At 35.9% G+C, this 23,713-nt stretch overlaps 1 protein-coding gene across 8 annotated transcripts in view; it reads left to right on the top strand.

The window, feature by feature from the left end:
- PATJ (PATJ crumbs cell polarity complex component) overlaps positions 1 to 23,713 on the top strand; it is a 337,132-nt gene that overhangs the window by 130,564 nt on the left and 182,855 nt on the right. For all 8 annotated transcript variants that reach the window (XM_045547880.1, XM_045547882.1, XM_045547878.1 and 5 more), the window contains exons 25-27: positions 1,286 to 1,396; positions 5,357 to 5,434; positions 18,280 to 18,379. In XM_045547880.1, the coding sequence (XP_045403836.1) occupies positions 1,286 to 1,396; positions 5,357 to 5,434; positions 18,280 to 18,379 (289 nt within the window). The remainder of the gene's footprint in view (positions 1 to 1,285; positions 1,397 to 5,356; positions 5,435 to 18,279; positions 18,380 to 23,713) is intronic.

Genomic DNA, 23,713 nt, shown 5'->3' with positions numbered 1-23,713 from the left:
ACCATTCTGTCTCTCCCTTGCACATACTTCCAACTCTTCTAGTCCTCCTTCCTTTCACCGAACTTACCTAGGAGAACCACACTCTAGTCAAGTGCGATTCTGCTTATTCCAGGTCTCTGGCATGGCTAGAGAAAGTAACATCTGAAATTCACGACCCACCCCCTCACGTGGGTCTTTAGTTCATCCCTGCTGTCCTATAATATTCCTCTAGTCTCCTACTTTTATAGGTAGCTATTAATATTTCAAATCTCCTATACTTCTTTTTTCAGTCTTACTCTGAGTTTATCGTCCTAGTTTCAGGTTTTATTGGGAAAATAGAGGCTGTCAGAGGGAACTTCCCCTTGCTTCCTGTTCATACCAATCTTCTAACTGCATCTCTAACAACAGAGGAAGTAGATTTGTGCCTCTCTCTAAAGCCAATCTCTAATGTGTGCAGCAGAAATCATTCCTCCTTGACTGTCCAAGGATATTGCTCTTACAGTTGTCACTTCTCTCTCCTTCCTCATCATTTTTTTCTCTCCACTGCATCATTATTGCTGTAATACCTTCTATCTAAAAACCTCCCTTGATCCCACATCCCTCTCCACCTACATTCTTATTTCTTTGGTCCTTTTATAGCAAAGTAGTATCCACAGATTGTTGCCATCCACTGACCATAGGCCACCCCAACATTTACCAAGGCTTTGTTACATTACAGGTTTGAAAAAGTAGTTCTGTTACATATGTTTAGGAAATACAGAGCGCTCTTGGAGATTTATGGGCACGTTAGCAAGTTAGATTCTCTGAGATTTCTATAATGAGAAACCCAAATTTACTGAACACAGAATAGTTTTAGTAAAAGAACCTGAAGATTTTTTTATGCTTCTTTTTTAATACAATTTGAGAAATGTTCAGCTACTCCTTTGTGATAATAAGCAATTTGCGTAAAATATCATTCCTCTCAGTTGAATGGAGAGATGATAAAAGTCCATAGAGATTTCCTCCCTCCCTCTCCCCGATCCCAGTCATCTTAAGGTTCTGTTACTGACTGAGTTACTCAACCAGGGATATTGTTATTAATATATTTGTCTTGTTTACTTTTCTTGAAGGTGAAACATTTTCCTTGAACATATTCTCCAAAAACAGCAAAGCTTTTTTATGGCCCAATCTTATTTTCCTCCGGCTGTAGTCTAATTCATTAGACTCTGGCTGCTCTCATAAGTAGATAATACACATAAATTTTGAATTAACCCATCCACCACAGCTAGTGCTTTTCTAATTGAAATAAACTGCCTCTGTGTTTTAGGTGTCTGGAGTGGATTTGCAGAATGCCTCCCACAGAGAAGCCGTTGAGGCCATTAAGAGTGCGGGAAACCCTGTGGTGTTCGTTGTCCAGAGCTTGTCACCCACTCCAAGAGTAAGTTTTAGTTCATATTTTCAAAAAGTTTAACAATATCTTCTATATCTGTGGACCAAGCTTTGCCTCTAAGTATTTTTCTGTATATTTTCATTGTTATACCATTGCTTAGAAGAGTATTAGCTTCATTAAAAACTTAGTCATTAACTTCAATTTCCCAGTTTTTTTCCTTGAATTTTTTTTTCTTTTTTGAAACAGAGTCTCGCTTTGTTGCCCAGGCTAGAGTGAGTGCCGTGGCGTCAGCCTAGCTCACAGCAACCTCAAACTCCTGGGCTTAAGCGATCCTTCTGCCTCAGCCTCCCGAGTAGCTGGGATTACAGGCATGCGCCACCATGCCCTGCTAATTTTTTTTTCTATATATATATATTTTAGTTGTCCAGATAATTTCTTTCTATTTTTAGTAGAGACGGGGTCTCCCTCTTGCTCAGGCTGGTCTCGAACTCCTGACCTCGAGCGATCCACCCGCCTCGGCCTCCCAGAGTGCTAGGATTTACAGGCGTGAGCCACCGCTCCCGGCCTTCCTTGAATTTTGATCTCCTGGTCACATTTGAGTCATTATGGTACATGCTGGATTAAGTCACAGGCTGTAGCATCAAACAGACCTGTTTTCAATTCCTTGATTCCCTATACCAGCTTTGTTAACTTGGAGGCAACTTACTTAACTTTTCTGAGCCGGTTACCTTGTTTACAAAATATTTTGAAGGTAAAGAAGGTCAAATATCAAAAAATTCTAGAGATACTATCAATTGTTCTGTGTGTTTATTAAAGCATATAAAAATACAAATGTGTTGACATGTTATATTGTTGTATGCTCTAAAGGTGGAGATTCCAAGTTTTTAAAAAAGCAGTGTTTCATCATCAAAATTTTCTTCTGTAATTAATTACTCCTTTGGTATAGATTTGGAACTCTGATATGAAGATGTCACTGGCAGGATGTATATTTTACATTGCAACGTGCAGCAGAAATGTCACCCTTAACTCCTTTAACTGGAAGGATTCTATAATGGAAGATAGCTGTTCCAAACATGCACATCTGAACAGTATAAAAACTTTGCTTACTTTAAAAAAGTGTTTGCTTTTCAATATAGTTACGTAATGCTTTCCAACCTTTTGTATGTCAAGACATACAGAAAATAATATTTGTACAGCAAACTGTGCAAAGAGATGGTTGGCTGCCCCAGGGTTGGGGACATGGGTGTGATGATTTTGCATACTTGGAACCTGCCCGTGCACAGTGGGCTGCGGCCTCCATCCCCCCTGGCCACCTCTGCTGTGTCGCACTGCATTGCAGTGCAGGGCCTTCCATTCTTAGCACTGTGTTTACACCATCAAGACTAATTGAGAGAGGTGAACTGAATAAAGTCCTCTCGTTTTCATAAAATTTGAAATTCAATAAGAATGTTTGGAATCCAGTTTTTCACTCTTGTAATGTTGTGAGGATGTAGCTGAGGCCATCATTTTTATTTCTGGAAACTGAGTTCAGTAGGAAAATTGGCCAAATTATTCTTTGCCAAATTATACTTCCAAATCAACAATTTTGAGCGAGAATGAGTCAATCAAATTATACATTTATGCTGCCAGCTGTGACTGCCCTGCCAAAAAAATATTCAAAGCATTTAATTAGATTTTAAAGTCAACCCAAAAGGCCAGGCTTTCAATGCAGCCTTTGCTAGTGAGCTGAGGTAGATGTTTTTGCTTGGATGACACAAACAGTGCAATTTCTTTCAATGTCTCTTCAGCATCATGTCATATCATGCCATGCTCAAGTCACTTATCCCCTACGTAGTGTAACAGACTGCCACGTCATGCTTTCAGTTCATCAGGCATTGATCTATCTGTGGTCCTAGCCAAGGGAACATAAGGCACTGGTGGTGTTAATTACTCTGCTCATGACTTGTTCCATTTTCAACTTTGCTTTCATTGCAAAGTGATTCTTATTGCGTGAGGCAAATGAAAAAAAAATCAAGTTTCATATCTTTGCAAGTAGTACTGATTATCCAGGAACAGAAAATACAGGCAATGCTTAATCATTTTTGTCTAGTCAAATTTTGAACTTTCCTTGAAACCCAAAAAGAAGTCATTTCCTAATGTTGTGCCCATTATAAGACCAATGTGTAAAAGTGCCTTGGTCACATACAAATCCCCAGTATCATGAACTGAGTGGTGTAGTGTTTAGATGTGTGCATCACCAGCTACTTTAGGAGCATCACCAATACATTACCTGTTTGAGCTTCTTCTGACTTTCTCAAGTGTATTTTCAGCATGTTGGAAAAATGTGCATATCCACTTAGATTTACTTGGCCAATGCTTATTTGAGAGTAGGACCCATAGAAAGTTTTTATGCCAAGGTAATTTTTTCCAGTTAATAACATAACTGCATTTCACAGAAGCAGCATGTATTTTTTTCCGCATATTTAAAAACAAATCCTTTTGAAATTAGGTCATCTCTTCACCTCATTAAATTTATAATCCTCTGTTGTTTTCTTTCTTCCTATCTTCCAGTTCTACTTCCTAATACCATTGGTCTATAATGGCATCTAATTTTTTGGACACATGCATATTTTACATATTAATCATGCAAGAATATATTTTTACCTGGACAAGAAATATGCTGTCTTCTAGTTTTCTAAACGATGTAGTATTATTGAGTATTTTGTCTTCTAAATTTTGCTAATGATATGCTTACAGACATATATTTCTCTGCTATTATTTCTGTATACTCTATATTAAAAATGAAGAAATTTATTCTTAAATTTCATTTATAGAGAAGTAGATTTCTTGTTTTGTCTTTTTTTTTTTTTGAGACAGAGTCTCACTCTGTTGGCCGGGCTAGAGTGCCATGCCGTCAGCCTAGCTCACAGCAACCTCAAACTCCTGGGCTCAAGGGATCCTCCTGCCTCAGCCTCCCGCATAGCTGGGACTACAGGCATGCGCCACCATGCCCAGCTAATTTTTCTATATATATTTTTAGCTGTCCATATAATTTCTTTCTATTTTTAGTAGAGACGGGGTCTCGCTCTTGCTCAGGCTGGTCTCGAACTCCCGAGGTCAAACAATCCACCCACCTCAGCCTCCCAGAGTGCTAGAATTACAGGCGTGAGCCCCCGCGCCCAGCCCTTGTTTTGTCTTTCATTATCTCTAGGCAGGCAATCCTTTCATTTTCTGAGCAAAGAGATTTATTATACTTTTTAATCTTTGTGTCTGTCTTCAGATCTTATACCAGGATTATTTGTGTTAGTCATTTTGAAGAACCTTAAAAAAAAAAAAAATCACTAAAAATTTTATAATTTCCTAAGATGTTTCACAGGTAGTTTTACAAAAAGAAGTAAGTCAAAAACTAATGTGTTGTTTGCACCATTAAGAATTAAAATTTTTTGAAACTGAGCTGCTTCATTCATTTATAGTTACTGAGCCAACTATGTGTTAGGCCCTTTCAAAACACCAGGAAAATGGTGAAAAGCAACACTAGATTTCTGCTCTCATTGAGCTTATTCAGTGATGGAAATAGACTTGTAATCCATCCTTATGTTAACAGTGATAGTGAAATATTTATTGAGTGATAAATAAGGTAAATCTATCAAATAAATGAGCCTATGTTTTAGGAATTAATTTAGGTCACCCTTAAAACTTTATCTTGCGAAATGAGATGCTTAGATGACAATTAGTATCGTAACCTTCTTCATCTTCACTTCTGGACCCCCACACACAGATGTGTGAATTGATATGCCCTCATGGCATATATATATACTTTTATAATATTTTAGGTCTATATATCTTTATTCAGGTTTCCCAAGTTTTACTGTTTGCCTTGAATTGTATTTCTCCTATCTTTACTGTTTAGATAAAATTACAAAGTTAGGTAAGATTTTAGCTATTTAAAAAAATATGTTAAGAACTGTAATGACTATGGCATTTAACCTTTTGCTATTCCTCCTCCCACCCCTTTTTTTGTGATGGTAGGTCGTTCCTAATGTGCACAACAAGGCCAACAAAATTGCCAATAACCAGGACCAAGGCACCCAAGAGAAAAGAGAAAAGGTAACTTGAACCTCTCAACCTTTTAAAAAATGTTTTGGGTTTCTTTTTGCATATCTGAGCTGTACTTAATTTGGTTTTTTGATGAGTGTCAATGTAGCAGTACTGTGTTTGTAAAATCTCCTTCTTGTGAACATAATTGGTTCTCGCCAGAATGAAGGCCAGAAACCCGGTGAAACATAGGTGCAAAAATACTGTTAATATAAAGAACCAATGTGCTACTGACTTCTGTATCTCTCTTTCCTGTTCAGTGGGGCTGGCTGTTAGTCCATTCCCAGAACATGCCTCTCACACTCTGAGACTTTGATCTTGCTGTTCTCTCAGCCTGGAAGTCCATTTCCCATGTTGCTCTCCCATAAGAATCCTTTTCATCCTTCAAGAACCAGATTAAGGTCATCTCTCCTGAGAAAACTTTCCTACTGTCAATCAGAATTAATCACCCGTTCCTGTTTTCCCACTTCTATTCTAGTGGACTTCGTTGACTTAAAATTATTTTAAGATATAGTATCAGGGATGAATTTTCATTTTTTTCCTGTAAAGAGAACTAATTGTTCTACTGTTTTAAAATAGGACCTCTTTTACCCACTGGTTTGCTGTGTAACTCCATCACGTCTCAGGTTTCTGAGCCTCCACTTTGTTTTATTTGGTCTATTCCAGCACAAGTGCTGCACTATCTGAATTATTAAAGCCTAATAATAAATCTTGTTTCCCAGTAGAGCAATTTCTTTTACATATTTCTCTTTCTTTAGAAATGTCTTACCTATGTATGTCCTTTTTCTTTTCTGTATAAATTTAGAATCAGCTTGTTAAATTCCACAAAAATCTTTTTTGAGATTTTAATTGGAATTGTGTTGAATCAGCAGATTAATTTCTGATGTTAAAACTTTAAAACATTAGCATGTTGTGTTTTTCTATTTTTTAAAGTCTTTTTATTTCTTTCAATTAATTTTTATAATTTTCTTCAGAAAGGTATTGTGAATCTTTTGATGTATTCCTAGATACCCTTATATTTTCTGTTGCTATTAATATTAAATGATATTTTTTTTTAGTTCCACATATTTATGGAGTACATGTGATATTTTGATATAAGCATACAATGTGTAATGATCAAATTAGGGTAACTGAGATATCCATCACCTCAAGAATTTATCATTTCTTTGTGTTAGGAACATTCCAATTTCACCTTTTAGTTACTTTGAAATATACAATAAATTACTGTTAACTATAGGTGCCCTATTGTGCTACCAAATACTACATCTTACTCCTTCTCTCTGATTGTATATTTGTACCCATTTACCAAATCTTTTTATCCCACCCTCCCTCCTATCCTGCCAAGCGTCTGCAACCACCATTCTACTCTATCTCCATGAGTTCAATTTTTTAGAAATGTCTACATACGAGTGAGAACATACAATATTTGTCTTTCTGTGTCTGGCTTATTTCACTTAACATAATGTCTTCAGTTAAATCCATGTTTTTCCAAATGACAGAATTTCATTCTTTTTGTGGCTGAATAGTATTCTATTGTGTATGTGTACCATATTTTCTTAATTCATTCACCTGTTGATGGACATTTAGGTTGATTCCATATATTGGCTATTGTGAGATATCTCTTTAAATTGCATTTTTTGTTTGTATCTGGTGTGTAGACATAAAATTGTACATATTTATTTGATGTCTTGTAACATTATTCTCTTAGGATATAAAATAATCTAGTGCAGAACACTAGGGAAAATGCTGTAATAAAAAAATACAAATCTCTCATAAAGTTACTACCCGAAGATAAACTTATTAAATCTTTCATGCAAAGCCTTCTAGTGTCTTTGTATATGTGCTCCATAAACATATATAAAGTTTTTTAATAAGAATATGAATCTCAAAATCTAGTATTATATCTGTAGATTTTTATTTTTGAATTTTCTATACAGGTAATAATAAACACTTGGGGAAAAGGCAGTTTTTTCCTTTTCCAATCTCTTTTTTTTTCTTGTTTTATTGTATCTGCTAAGACCTCCAGTACTGGGTGCAATAGAAATAATGATAGCTAATATTCTTGTCATTTTTATTCCTGACTTTTAAGTAAAAGCTTTTAGTATTTCACCATTGGATATGCTATATGCTGTAGATATTTGTATATAATCCTTCAGGTAAAGGAAATATTTTCTTTCATTCCTGCTTTGCTAAGTATTTTTACCATGAATGGCATTGGCGTTGAATTTTATATGTGTTACCTGCATCCACTGAAATAATTATATTTATATGTGTGGGAGTGTACGTATAAATTTTTTTTCTCCTTGAATTCCTTAATGTGGGAAATTATATTAATAAATTTCAGGGTATTGATCCAGTCTTGAATTCCTGGATTAAATTTAATTTGGTCATGGCTGGGAACAGTGGCTCACGCCTGTAATCTCACCATTTTGGGAGGCTGGGGCAGGAGGATTGCTTGAGGTCAGGAGTTTGAGACCAGCTTGAGCAACATAGTGAGACCCTGTCTCTACAATAAAATTAAAAAACTAGGCCGGGTGCAGTGGCTCACGCCTGTAATCTTAGCACTTGGGAGGCTGAGGCGGGTGGATCGTTTGAGCTCAGGAGTTCGAGACCAGCCTGAGCAAGATCGAGACCCCATCTCTACTAAAAAATTGAAAGAAATTAGCAGGACAACTAAAAATATATAGAAAAAATTAACCGGGCTTGGTGGCACATGCCTGTAGTCCCAGCTACTCAGGAGGCTGAGGCAGAAGGATTGCTTGAGCCCAGGAGTTTGAGGTTGCTGTGAGCTAGGCTGACGCCATGGCACTCTAGCCAGGGTGACAGACCCAGACTCTGCCTCAAAAAAAAAAAAAAAAAATTAGCCGGGCATGGTGGAACACGCCTGTAGTCCTAGCTACTCAGGAGGCTGAGACAGGAGGATCCCTTGAGCCTAGGAGTTGGAGGTTACAGAGAGCTATGATGAGGCCACTGCATTCTAGCCTTTGCCATAGAGCAAGACGCTGTCTCTAACTAACTAGCAAATTAATTTGGCCATGATTTTTTTTCATTGCTGGTATTGCCTATTGCTAGTATTATATCTTTTAGAATTTTTGCATCCATGATCATGAATGAGATTTGCCTGGAATTTTTCATTTATGTGCTGTCCTGTCTGACTTCAGTAATAGTATACTACTGAAATGAATTATATGGGTATTTGTTCTTTTCAGTTCTCTGAGAGTTTATGTAAGATGGTAATTATCAATTCCTTCAATGTTTGGTCAAACTAGCCTGTGAAGCCATTGTGGGCCTGTGTATTCTATATGGGAAAAATATGAAATACTGATTTAGTTCTTTAACAGTTATTGAGCTATTTAGATTTTCTATTTCTTCTAGAGTCATTTTTGGTCATTGACTTTTTTCTAGAAATACCAATAACACCTAAGTTTTTTACATTTGTTGACATAAAGCTGTTAATGTATTCTCTTTTATCATCTCTGCTCCATCCTTTTTGTTCTTTTACATTCTGAATATACTTAATTATTTGCCTTATCTTTCCTTGATTAATCTTGAAAGTACTTTTTTACTTCTTTTTTGAAAAATTAACTTTTGAACTATGTTAGTCTTACCCATTCTATCTTTTTTTCTGTTTAATTAATTTTGTTCTCATTTTGCCTTAATTCTTTGGATTTATTCTCCTTCCCTCAACCCCCAAATAATCTTTAGTTAGGTGCAGAGTTTATTAATTTTGAATCTGTCTTTTCTAACTTTTCTAAAATAGTCACCTAAGACTATGCCTTTTTTTTCTCTAAGTCCCTGTTTACTGCATTCCAAGATTTTAAGTTGAATTTCTATTGTTCAGTACTAAGGTTTTAGTTTTTTTTTTTTTTTTTTTTGGCTACCAACATGATTTCTCTTTTACCCAAAATTTATTTAGAAATATATTTTTAAATTTCTACATGAATTTTTAAAAAAAATTTTTGGTTGTTATTTTCTAACCTCAGTTATAATCAGAGATTGTTTGTAATATTAATTCTTTGACATTGGTTGAGAGTTTTCTATGGCCTAGTACATAATCAGTTGTTGTAGATGTTCTATTTATGATTAAATTAGTTATTCTATATCTAGCTATGGGTACAGGTTTTTATAAAAAGTTGTTAGGTCAAACTAGTTAATTTATTCAGATATTTTATATACTCACTGATTTTTTATTAGCATAACTTAATGATTGCTCATTCTGATGGTAAAATTTGTCTATTTTCTCATGTGGTTTTCAATTTTTATTTTACGTGTTTTCAAGTTAATTGACTGTGTGTGTCTAAGTTTAAAACTTTTCTAACTTCCTGGGAATTCACCCTTACATTAATATGTGGCAGTATTTAGTAATGCCTTAACATCTGTTTCATCTAGTATCACTGAAACCATGCTTGCTTTTCTTTTTGTATTTGCCTGGTATTTTGGCTTGAAATATTTTGAACAACACACACAGAATGAATTCAGGTCTCCAGTCTTTATAAGTCTGGACTTGTATGGACTTCTCAGGGAACACATTTTTCTCTTTTTCTCTTCCACCTCAATCTAAGAACAAAGCAAGGAAATATCTTCAGTGATCAGAATTTTAGTTCGTTTGATCTTTTGTTTTTATCTTCATCCATTGCAGGTTTTATCTTATTAGTAAAAAAAAGATTTTTACCTTTTTTAGCTTTTTTTCCTAACAGGGTGAAACTTGCAATAAATGAAGAAATTAGTTAGAGAATAAGCACGTGGGAAAACTTTAATTACAGACATATACATGGAGGCCAATCAAGACACTGACTCCTTGAGGATTTGGGAGGAGGGCTGTTGAGAAGCATAAGGAAAAGTAACAGTAGGTTGTTTACCAAATTATACGATTGTTTAACCTGATTGGCCACTGTCTTTGCTTAAGATTTTAATCACAAATATGTTCAGATTAGCGGTAGCACATACTGTGTGATCAGGATTCCGTGGCAGCTGTTAATAAGCACAGATAATATGTAGCTTCCTGAGGACTGTGGTTATTGCTTGCAGAAGTGTTAGTTAGGTACAGATTGCAGGCAATTACTTGCAGAGTTCTTTCTCAACCTTTTAGAAGTACAGGCTTTATTTTCACAGATGGGGGTTTGAAAGAGTGGTATTTTTAGTTCAACTTCTCACCTTGCTTGGCCTCAAGGGTGCACTTGGGACTCATTAAAGCCTTAGCTCTCATTAGATAAAAATGAGTAGATACTATATGATTATGTTTATATAAAAGTCTAGAAAATACAATCTGTAGTAACAGAAAGCACATTAGTGGTTCCCTGGGAATGGGATGCCGGGGGAAAAGTGGGGAGAGGGATTAAAGAGAAGCATGAAGAAACTTTTTGGGGTGATGATTATGTTCATTATGTGGATTGTGGTGATAAATTTAAATTGTACACTTTAAAATGTGTGCAGTTTTTTACATGTCAATCATACCTCAATATATTGCAATAAAGCTTTTAAAGACAAAAATTGCCTGCTCTCCTGGAGCTTGCATTCTAGTGGGGCAAGGCAAACAAGATAGAATTTGGCAACTACTACTTTAAAGCAATTTGGGGACCAGATGTGGAGACCCCAAATATGTGACATCTGGAAGGGACTGGAATTTAAGTTTCATGCCTCTTATGGTTCATTTTTACTCTATCTCCATTAACCAGAATGCTGTCTGGCACCATACATATTTGTTGAATGCATAAAGAATCCTAAAAACTAGACAAAATCTCTGGCTTTAGGTCACCAAGGACTGCCAGATGCCCTCTAGGCAAATGCCACCTTCCAGTGCTCCACTAAGCCACCTGATTTGGGATTTATGGTTGTTTCTGGCTTCAGTCACATGTCATAAAGACAGTTTTCAAAATTTAGTCTGACGTTGTTTATGTGTTTAAGAAGAGTTTCTCAGAATATTTAATCTACCCTGTTCCTGGAATTTTGTCAATTCAAATGTTGATTCAAATATCTAGGCCGGGCATGGTGGCTCAGCCTGTAATCCTAGCACTCTGGGAGGTTGAGGCAGGTGGATTGTTTGAGCTCAGGAGTTCGAGACCAGCCTGAGCAAGAGCAAGACCCTGTCTCTACTGAAAATAGAAATAAATTATCTGGACAACTAAAAATATATATAGAAAAAATTAGCCGGGCATGGTGGTGCATGCCTGTGTAGTCCCAGCTACTCGGGAGGCTGAGGCAGGAGGATCGCTTAAGCCCAGGAGTTTGAGGTAATACACCCTTTCCAAAGTCAGGAGGGCAAATGATGACTAATCTCTCTCTTTAATAATAATTATCATTAAAAGTATAATACTTTTAATTAAAATTAATAAAACTTTTAATTAAAATCAATAATTTTTTCATGCATTACTTTGTAGTTACTGCAAAAGCAATACATATTCTCTAGAATCACCAACAAAAAGGGAGACAAAAATCACCTGAAACTCATTCTGAACAGAGGTCTATGTTTGCCTTGAGATCATTCACATTAGAAAAAGAAATAGAAAAAGAGTGACCAAAAACCTAACTAAGAAAAAGAAAAATCAATTCATGGGTCTTAAGTCTCTAGTTTTGTTCTGTTTTGCCTCAGTTCAGGATTTTTTAACCAGTTTTTCATTATGTGGAATACTAACAGATAGGCAATCAGGATTCATAGAAATACTAATATTAACTATAGGTTCATAACAACTCTGGTGTTTTCTTTTAAATTTTTCTTCAGTGTGACTTCATGTATTCTCTTTCTTCAAGGGGGTGTGGACACTATTTATATCTGGGAGAGTCGTTACTAGAGTCCTCTACTGTTAGTTACCTTCATTTTCTTTTCAAGTACTACCTAATGAAAATGTCTTCTATGAAACAGTAAGAGTCTCTAAAAATATAGATATATTAAACTTATAAAAATATATCTCTTCAAAGTATGTTCTTAGAGTGCATTTTACTGTCTATTAATTATACCTCAATAAAATTTGTCTTAAGACATGCATCTATTCCAAGTGAAAAATCCAGACATGCTAGACTCTCAGACTAAGGATAACCTCATGAATGCATTTTGCAAAGATCAGAATGATCTCTTGTGAAGCCCCTGCTAGCACTGAGGTTACGGTGTGCATGCTCTCTGATTATTCTTAGCAGTAGCAAACAATACAGTATTCCATCAGTAATAATCCACATCATCCTGGGTCTTAGAATTGGCTGATAATATTCAGGTTAATGTGTAAATGTTTGTGATATTCATACATATATGTTTGTCTACATGCATAGCGTGCAGTCATGTGGTTATTATGCAGCATTGGTAAAAATGTTTTTACATAGTTTTAAATATTATTGTTTTAAACTCCATACCATTAAGGTCAAGGGGATCAGGGTGAAGCATAGCTGTTTCTAAATTAAAATCATCAAAACACTTTGGTTATGTAAATCTGGATTCTTATATAAAAATGATTCTAAGTTAATGGTTTCTGTGAAAAGGGAATTTTTTTTTTAATTAAAAGGCTGGGACATTTAGTTTAGTTTCACTATTTTCTGGAAACTCTGGCACTATTACTTTAAATAATGTAATCTATCAGTCTCTGTAAACCAATCAGAAAGTTCTTAATTTTAAGAGACTTGCATCTAATTTATTAATATGCTTTGAAAATAGGAAATATTTCACATTCAAAATGAGAATATGAACTATAGATACACAGAGAGTGTTTAACTTCTGGCCTAGAACCATAGCCGTGTGCCAAAATGTACATACAGAAATGCAAACACTCACTGGTTATATGTCAAAAAGCTGTTCTTTCCTATGGACTCAATACACATCCTTGTGCAAAAACACACAGGCAAACAAAAAGACTAACAAACACATTCTTCTTTATCTCTCAACCAACAGAGAATGGATCTTTATAGAATCACTATAGAATAGAGTCTCATCTCAACAAATAACACTACATGATCAGACCATAAAATGAAACTTCATTTATTGGTGGGGCTAATGAGGAATAATTTATAGCCCTAAGTATGTATCAGAACCAAACTTGGCCTAGGCCAGGGGTAGGGAACCTTTTTGTGTTGGAAAACCACATTAATTTAGCTGTAATCAAATATGGCCGTACTCAAGAAACTTCAATTAAATATACTTAAAAATATACATTATTTTATAAAAATCTAACTATGTACCTAATAATTTCAAAAAATGAAAACTATTTGTTAATTTTAAAATTCACCTTTTAATGACTTTGTTGTGTCTACTTTTTGTTGGAAAGCATTTGAATATTTGGTTGCAGCATGGAGGTCCGCATTTTCAGTTGATCCTCTAGATGGGTGTCAGTCATTTGTGACCTTAAGGGCATCTTGATTTGGGTTAGGTAGGAGAATGTAGATTCCCAGCATTAATTGGTTGAAAAGCAAGAAGGCATTTTGGGGGCATGTTGCCAAAGGCATGGGTATTCTGCATTTTTCCATATTTCAATTGGATCTTTCTTAGCATCAAACAATGACTTTAAAATGTCATCTACCGAGGGCACAATCATTTCCGTCTGTAGTTCTTTAGGTGCCTTGGTGATATCCACTAGGTGAGGCCGAAATGCTAATTTGAGTGTGATGTCATGATTCTCCAAGTCAGTGAACCTTTCATTGTATTCTCCAATAAATAGGTCTATAACAGCTGTGTATTCTTCAAATGATTCGCATATATCATCCTGTTCATCAATGATATTTGCTAACTAGGGAAAATGTATATCCGAAATTACCTTTTAAAGAAGTGTTTTGCAAAAAGGTAGCTTTTTCTCCAAATGCTTGGATTTTTTGCCACATATCCTATATAGACTTAGTTTTACCTTGCAAAGAAATATACAAGTCATTTTGATTTGACATGATATCACACAGAAGTGCTGCATTCCTATAGAAATTTTCTTTCAATAATTCACATTGCTGATTCTGTTCTTCATAAAAATTTATCTCTTCTCACAGAGATAAAATTTTGGCTAACACCTGTCTCTGCCATAGCCAACGCACTTTAGAATGATATGGCAAACTCACATTGAATACTTCATTGTTCAATATTAGCATGTTACAAAACTGAAGATGCCATGTTGCATTTGCAAAAATATAGTTAACAATATTTATAACTTATTGCAAAGTGTTACTTAAAATAGTACCTCTAGCAGAGAGATTTTGATAATGTAAAATACAATGAAAAGAAATGAGAGCATCTGGGACTGTTAATACGTTTTTTATCTGTGCAATAAACCCTTCATGTTTTCCTGTCATAGAAGGTGCACCATCTGTATGTACACTCGCTAAACTTACCAAATTCAGTCCAACTTCACAACATTTATCTTGAAAGTTGTTGAAGATATCTATTCCCTGTGTTCTGTTCGCAAGAGTGCCCAAAGCGAGTATCTCTTCATAGCAAAGAAAATCTTCTGTTATGATCCAAATGAAGTATAAAACCTGTGCCGAGTCGATGTATCAGCTGATTCATCCAAAGCAATTGAATAATATGTATTTTTCTGTTGAAGTATTGCATGAAGTTGTCTGTTAACTTGAAGGCTAATTCATGCTGCTGGGTCTTATTGCTGCTTGAGAGAATTGTCTTTGCTTTTGCTTTTCATCTGTTAATTTCTGCAATACAACCTTTTGCATCTCTCCCTCTAATTTAAAATATTTGTGGTCCTTATGAGTGTTATAATGCTGATGGGCATTGAATTGCTTTAACGTTGATATTGCAGTGTCACAAAGCAAGCAAATCATCTTATCTTTAGCAGAAACAAGATAATATTGCAATTCCCAATCTTCATTAAAAAATCTGTTTTCTTCCTACAGTGTTCTCTTGGTCTTCTTTGACGTGATGGGCTGTTAAGCAGACAGAATTAAAAAATACTGTTGAGCTGTACAACTATTCACAAATTCCACTTCAAACAGAAACACAGTGCACCATTGTCAAAAGCTGATAACAGACTGGTGTACTTGAGCCCCATCAAGTCTCGCCAGTCAGGCGGTGTAGCAGCCATCAATTTAGCCCTTGTGGCTTGCTAATGTTCTAATTGAGCTGGTCGATCTGGGAGGATTATTTTGTTGAAACTTATTTTATTCTTTGTTATTTTAAAGATATTCATTTTAAAAAATAAAATAAAAATATAAAAGCTGAACAAAATGTATTAATAAAAATAAAAGAATTTGTTTTATAAAATTTGGATTCAGTCAAAAGGCCACACTTCAGGACCTATAAGGCCACATGTGGCCTTAAGGTTCCCCACCCCTGGCCTAGTATATCAGAGACAAAAACATAGAATTGGAAATAAAAAAAACAGAGAAACTGTCAAAAAAGCAAAGTTCTGTTGCCACTTGGAATTTACTGTGGGAGATAAAAAGTCATGTAAATGGGCTTAAACAGCTCATGAATTGCATATCTGAGACATCACGGTTTAATTGGTTCTGGTAGGTGAGGCTACTTGAGCATCTCAGTGGGACCTCCAAAACTGTCAAGTATAATTTAAGAAAAAATAAAAACACAACTCAAAATTATGCAAAATATGCAGATTCCAGGTATTTATTAAACTCATTAACAAGGGAACCAACAAGATGATAAGCCTGGCTCACAGAGAATGGAAGAGAGTGAAGTATTTATAGTTGCAGAGAGAAAGAATGCTTAAGATTCAAATTTAGATACCAAACTAGTTAATGTCTTACAAGGCAATGAAACAGTAACCTTTCAAGTTATCGTTTCTATTTTTTAATTTTTAATTAATTTATTTTTTAAGAGACAGGGTCTCACTCTGTTGCCCAGGCTGGAGTGCAGTGGCATGATCATAGCTCACTGCAACCTCTAACTCCTAGGCTCAAATGATCCTCCTGCCTTGGCCTCCTGAGTAACTGAGACTACAGATATGCACTACTACCACGCCCAGCTAATTTTTAAATTTTTTGTAGAAATGGGGTCTCTCTGTGTTGCCCAGGCTGGTCTTAAACTCCTGACCTCAAATGATCCTCCGGCCTCAAGTGACCCTTCCATCTCAGCCTCCCGAAGTGCTGGGATTATAGGTTCAAGCCACTACACCTGGCCTGAAGTTACCTTTTCTATAGGACTAAAATCCTTTGCATCTCTACCAGACAAAACTAATATGTAATGCTATTGAACAAGAATGATTTGCATGATGGTCATTTTTCTAAAAGTTAATGCATCAGGGAACCCAAACAGCATGAATGATGACCAGTTCTTTAGTCATTTAGCAAATAGTTAAGGGAGACCTACTTTGTGCTGGGACTATTCTCAGAGTTGAGGATAACACCAAGTCTGCTTTGCTCTCTGCCCCCAATGAGGTCAGAATCACCTGGCATGTTGTATATCCCTTGCTCCAGCCTTGGCAGCCTGGCCCTACCCCACACCCTTCTCATGTGCAGCAGAACGATTCCCCAGGTATCTAGCAGTCCATGTTCCAACTATAGGGAGACCAGGACATGCTAATTGTGTATTCTTTTCAAGAGAATCAATAGAAGTTAATTAGATATGACAATTGTGTTTTTTCCCCTTAAATTAAAAAAAAAGCTAATAAAGAGAATTTCTATCTCTTAATATTATTTTAAAATCTGGCTGTCTTTGCTCTGAGTATTGTCTTTGACATAGAATACCCTGGTTCCAAGGAAAACGTTTCCTGTAAAGTATTCATTGGCCTTTGCTTTTCAGTTCACTCGCTTCTAAGTTTTTTCAACTTTAAGAGACACAGTGATCACATTTCTGTTTTGCCCTGTTGCTTAATAAGCATTTTTTATTTGGCATCTTCTCTTCCTTCTTCACTCTTGCCTTTTATTGATTTTTGGATTTTCTACAAATGTATATAGTTACTGCTTTGGTTTGACATTATCTTAAGTAAATATGGGCGTGTGTTTTCTTTTATGATTCCGAAATAGTGTTTTCTATTTTGGAGGAATTTATTACATGCCTACTTTCTGTAATGGACCAGTCACCATCCACTTACTGAAGTGTATCCTGCCATTAGTGGTTTTGCCATATAAAGCATAATTGAATGTACTTTATTGAAATCCTGTAGCGTAATCCAGTTATATTGGTTTTTGTGGAGTGCTTGGGTATATCGGCTCCTATTCTTCTCAGCAGCTTGGATCTCTCTGTAAAGTTTGGCATGTTTTATTTTTCTCATCATTCAAGAAAATGTCTTCGTTCTGTGAAGGTAATCTGATCATAGAGTTTTGTTCTACTTTAATTGTGTATATAAATCAAATATTGATGTTTTGTATCATTTGGTATCTAAATTGAAAGCATACTTATGCAGAAATAATTATCACAAGGATTTCTCTGTTTTAAAACATTAAAATGTGTTGACCATCTATAAATTATAAATGAATACCTTTTCAGTTGGAAAATTTTGGTATTTCATTTCACGTATTTTTTTTTGAGAATGAAATCTCTAACTTCTACAATTGAAAAAAAAATTTAAATGTAGAATTACTACATTGGGTATTTTTTACTTTTAGGTTTATTTAGGAGATATCCTTCATTTGAATTATTTGGTTAATAACAAAGAAAATTAAGGTTCCACAGTGTAAAGAAAAGAAATACATAACAGGCTTTCTCACTGGGGAAAGTAATGCATTCTTCTAAGTAGATCAACAGTTTTAAAAGCTGTGCTTTTGAATTCCTGTCTTCTGCATTAGTATATTTACATCATAAAGTCATTTTTATATATATAATTGCATAGGTATAGAGGATAAATTGTATTTTTTTATCATATCCTCATGATATGACTGAAGTTTGGTACAGTTAAAATATTTTCAGACTATCTTTTTATGCTTTCTGTCATTGAAGAAGAGGATTGTACAAAAGCAGTTAACACTTCTCTCAAATTTTGCATCTTCAGAGGCAAGGAACTGCTCCACCTCCAATGAAGCTGCCTCCTCCTTATAAAGCTCCGTCCGATGACAGTGATGAAAATGAAGAAGAATATGCATTTACTGACAGTAAGTTCCTTTTTACTCTTCAGGGTAGATGCAGAATTTATTAAATTATGCTTTAATTACTGTTGTAAATTATCAAAAATTGTAGGGCTTTGGATTCTTCAAAAATGTGCATGAACATATACTAAAAAGAAAATCTATATGTTTGAAACTTGTGGCTTTATTTCCTAAGCTTTTCTCTTTGACATAGATAGAGGGAGTATTGAAGAAAGCTTTTGTTGTATACTGTTTTTCCTATATTCCCTCCCAATTGTCCTATTTGGTTGTGAGTACAGAAATTCTAAGAAGTCCTTGAAATTAGAATTTGACCCATAATGATCCAAGTTGGTTGTAGGTGTCAGCTCTTGATTACTTGTCTTACTAAAAGTGATGTTGATGTTGCTAATGAAAAATTATAGAAGGCCCACCAAGTTATTTGGAATTCGTTTCATGATTTTCTTTTGCATTAGCTGAATCAAATATAAATTCATACATATATTTAATGGAGGCTTTATTCAAAAGAATTTGCATTTCTTTCATATGTGTACGGTATATATAGTTAGACCTGATTGCTAGTATATTTGGATTTTCTTTTGGGAGTGATGAAAAGTTTCTAAAATTAGATCGTGGTGATGGCTGTACAATTTGTGAATATGCTAAAAACCACTGACTTACACATTTTAAATGGGTGGATTTTATTGTATGTGAAATATATATTATATGTGTCTTTTAAAAATGTTTGCCTTTCTACAATATAGAAAAAGAATTTGATATAGAAATTGAAAGAGTTGAAATTCTAGCTCCAGCACTTCCTAGAGGGTGACCTTAAGTATGTTCTCTTCTATAAAAAGAGCATAATAATGGTACCTAGTACATAGGATTATAGTGAGGACTGTAAAAAGGTAATAAGGCCTTTAGCCTGTCCCATAGTAAGCTGTCAACAAGTATTATGGCTCTTATTGTTATTATTAACTTTATATTTTTCTAAATATAATAAACATGTAAATAGATATATAAAGATAAATTTAACTTTATAATAATTAAGTTGACCTTGTAAAAACTTGATTTGTACTTTGTGATGTTACAGCACCTCTCTCGTGCATTATTTTCTTCATTTATTCAACAAATTTTTGTTCAATACCATGTGCTTTTTAGTAACAGTGTTAAGTGAGTATGCTGTAAAATAAATAAAACATATCTCCTTTATTCTTGGTGGAGTCATTCACCTGGCAGAGAGAATACAAAGGCATAGGAACAGAATTTGATAAGTGTACCGTAGTGCTTTCATTCTCAACCTCTTTTTAGAGAGCTATGAATGCTGCATACGGTTGATATGTGTGTGCACGTGTGTAATACACTTCCTTGTTCTGATGCAGATATTAGGGTAACTGAAGCAGAATGGGAATAGATTCTTGATTATTCATAATTTCTAGGATGCTAGAAGACCAATATTTGCCTAGTTACTAGGAAACTTGGTTTACGTGTGCAACTAAGACTATGTTCTAATCTTAATTCTACTTCTTAGTAGTTCTGAGTTCTTGGACGAGTTATTTAACCTCTTCATGGTTCACACTTGCTTATCTATAAGGGGGTGACGAGATGTCTTATAATAACCTGCCTCATAGGATTTTTGTGACAATTAGAGAAGAAAAAGTATTTGAAGAGCTAAGAATTGTAATATCTAGTAAGTACTTTGGTTTACCATGTGCCATGCATTGTTCAAAAGTCTTTACATACATTATAAACTCAGTCAACGTGAGGTCTCTGATTATACAAATAAGGAAATGGGTTCAGAGAAATTAAGGAATGTATCCAAAGTCACATAGCTAATAGTGGAAATGGGGTTCAAACCCAGGTACACTGACTCCAGAGCCCGTACCATCATCTACATTTGCTGTCACTTAAAACCCATTACTCTAGCAGAAATAGATACAGTGATTTGGGGTTCTCTTGTAAATATAACTTTTATGCCGTAAGTTAGGCAGAGTAGCAGCATCCTCCCCAAAGTTACAATGTCACATTCATAGACACATTTACACGGCACCAGTAGGACTCAGGAAGGACAATATTTACACTAAATACAGGGAAAAAATCTGACATTTAAGTCATTTTCTAACTATAACATAATACATTTCACACATTCTCTAGCAAACCTATTTGGGCTATATATATGACTCTCCCATCTATTCATTTTGCTCCCTACTTTCTTTCCCAATGTATGTTCCCTTTCCATTTTATATCCTATTAAACTTACTGTTAACCTTCTCCAGAAGAGTTTGAACTGTATGGGGGTACTTGTTAGATAGTTCGTATTTATAATGCAGGTGAGCCTGAAGCCTCTGGCTGTCCCATATTTCCTTTTGAAACGGATCCCATGGGTTTTTCTTTGTTCCTTACCTCTTATTCAATGACTACTCTGCACATCTGTCCAAAAGATTCTTATTGTCCAAAGGCTAAGCACTTTATTTGTTTTTACAGTGGTGAAATTATGATTACATAACTTTTCCAAGGCCCGTGACTCTGAAGTGGGTGGCTAGAATTTAAGCCATAGACCCACAAGGAAGTATGATTTTATTAGATCACAGACATGTGATACACATGATTTTAAAGAACGTTAAAAGGCCTTGGTAGTCGCTTAATTACAAAGTGCATCCAGTCAAGAAGTGTTTATTAAGTGGATATAATGGGTGGGCTGACACTGTCCTTGGTGTTGGGAACACATTGGGGAACATGGCCCTCCCCTCGTTAGCTTAGATTCTAGTGGGAGAGAAAGATTACAAACAGAAAGATAGCCTAAATAGTGATAAGTCCTATGAACAAATAAAATAATAAAATTAAAATAAAATAAATTTTATAATAAAAACAAGGTAACATGTGAATAAATGCCTTGGAGGAAGCAACATTAAGTAGAATGGTTAAGAAAGGCCAAAATAGAACCTAAATGACAAGAAGGAACCAGACATGCAAAGATCTGGCTTATTTTTTTTTTTTTTTGAGACAGAGTCTTGCTCTCTTGCCTGGGCTAGAGTGAGTGCCGTGGCGTCAGCCTAGCTCACAGCAACCTCAAACTCCTGGGCTCAAATGATCCTCCTGCCTCAGCCTCCTGAGTAGCTGGGACTACTGGCATGCGCCACCATGCCTGGCTAATTTTTTTATATATATATATATATATATTTTTAGTTGTCCAGCTAATTTCTTTCTATTTTTAGTAGCAATGGGGTCTCACTTTTGCTCAGGCTGGTCTCAAACTCCTGAACTTGAGCGATCCTCCCGCCTCGGCCTCCCAGAGTGCTAGGATTACAGGCGTGAGCCACCGCGCCCAGCCTGGCTCATTTATATGTCACCATATAGATCAGGGTTTTTTTCCAGGCTATGACCCACAGTAACATACTTACTAACCAGTGGGTGTAGATACGCACATGTGCACCCACACACATGCACTCAGAGGAACATGCATATATAATTGGAACAAATATTTCATGAAATATTACTTACCTTTATAATGTGATGAATTTTATTCTTTTTCTCTTCTATTTCGTATTTTAAAATGTTGGTTGCAACTCAAGTTTATTTCATGACCAAAAAATGAGTTGTAACCTGCATTACAAAAAACACTAATCAAGATCAGTGGATTTCAAACTTCAGTGTGCATCAGAAGTACCTGGAAAGCTTGTTAAAACGTGAATTGATAGGCCCCACCCCCAACTTCTGATTTCTTATGTCTGGAAGGACCCGATAATTTGTATTTCTAGTGAGTTTCCAGGTGATTCTGATACTTCTGATCCATGGACCAAGCTCTGAAAACCACAGTCTAGATCTGTGGTCCCCAACCCTCTGGCTGCAGACCAGTACTAGTCTGGGGCCTGTTAGGAACCGGGACACACAGCAGGAGGTGAGTGGCAGGTGAGAGATCAAGCTTCATCTGTATTTACAGCCATTCCCCATTGCTCACATCACTGCATAAGCTCCACCTCCTGTCAGATTAGCTGCGGTATTAGATTCTCATAGGAGCAGGAGCCCCGCTGTAAACTGTGCATGCGAAGGATCTAGGTTGTGTGCTCCATAGGGGAATCTAATGCCTGATGATCTGAGGTGGAGCTGAGGCGGTGATGCTAGCGCTGGGGAGTGGCTGGAAATACAGACACTATCATTAGCCGAGAGGTTTGACTGCACAAAATAACTGTAATGTGCTTGAATCATCCCAAAGCCATTTGCCCCACCCCTGGTCCTTGGAAAAATTGTCTTCCATGAAACCAGTCCCTGGTGCCAAAAAGGTTGGGGACTGCTGGTCTGGATGGTATTTAAAGTCATGGGAGCTGATGAGTTTACTTAATAATAGTGTATAGACAGCAATAAGATGCAAGCCCAGCACCTGCTGCAAGAGCCAGCAAAGGGGCATTCTAGCACTTCCAGGAGATTATGGCATCATGTAGTTTATGAGAAAAAAAGTGTTTCAAGAGGGCTTCTGTCACTGAACTTCAGTGGACAACTGTGGAACGCTACTGAGAGGTTGAGGAGGTTGGAGACATAAAAGTAATCATTGTATTTAGCAACAAGGAATTGAGGAAGAAGAGAAAGAGGATACTTGATAAAATAACCATAGTAATTATCATTCAGATTATTGTAAGAATTATTAATAAATGTTACAACCAGTATAGAATGTGTGTTATATAATAGGCATTTATATCTTAGATCATTTAACTTGCATAGTTGAACATATTTCATCCTGGTATCTAATTATTATAATTATTATAACCATCCATTGAACCAAAGTTGCTTGAATTTTAAGAATTATGAAACAATTAAGAATTAAGAAACAGGGCCAGGTGCGGTGGCTCACACCTGTAATTCTAGCACTCTGGGAGGCCACCATGGCAGTATCACTTGAGGCCAGGAGTTCAAGACCAGACTAAGGCAAAAGTGAGACCCTGTCTCTACAAAAAATAGAAAAATTATCCAGGCATGGTGGTACGCCTGTAGTCTAGCTACTCCTGTAGTCCTTGCTATGCCTGAACTCAGGAGGCTGAGGCAGGAGGATCACTTGAGCTCAGGAGTTTGAGGTTGCAGTGAGCTGTGATGACACCACTGCACTCTAGCCTGGGTGACAGAGTCAGGCTCTGTCTCCAAAAAAAAAAAAAATTAAGAAACAATGTACTCCATCAGTGCTTAGCTGTTGACAAAATGACCATTATCAAAGGTTGCAGTGTTTGTCAAAGATACGTATTGACGATGCAGGAACTTTTGACTTACCTTGTGGTAATAGCCTTTAATACCTAAATTTAAAACCAGATTCTCTTGTCAAAGATTCAAGATCACCGAGGGCATGACAAGACCACTCAGTTCACGATCACATGGTGA

The sequence above is a fragment of the Lemur catta genome, chromosome 3 (assembly GCF_020740605.2).
Source record: "Lemur catta isolate mLemCat1 chromosome 3, mLemCat1.pri, whole genome shotgun sequence".
NCBI lineage: Eukaryota > Metazoa > Chordata > Mammalia > Primates > Lemuridae > Lemur > Lemur catta.
This window is presented reverse-complemented; position numbering and strand designations above follow the sequence as displayed.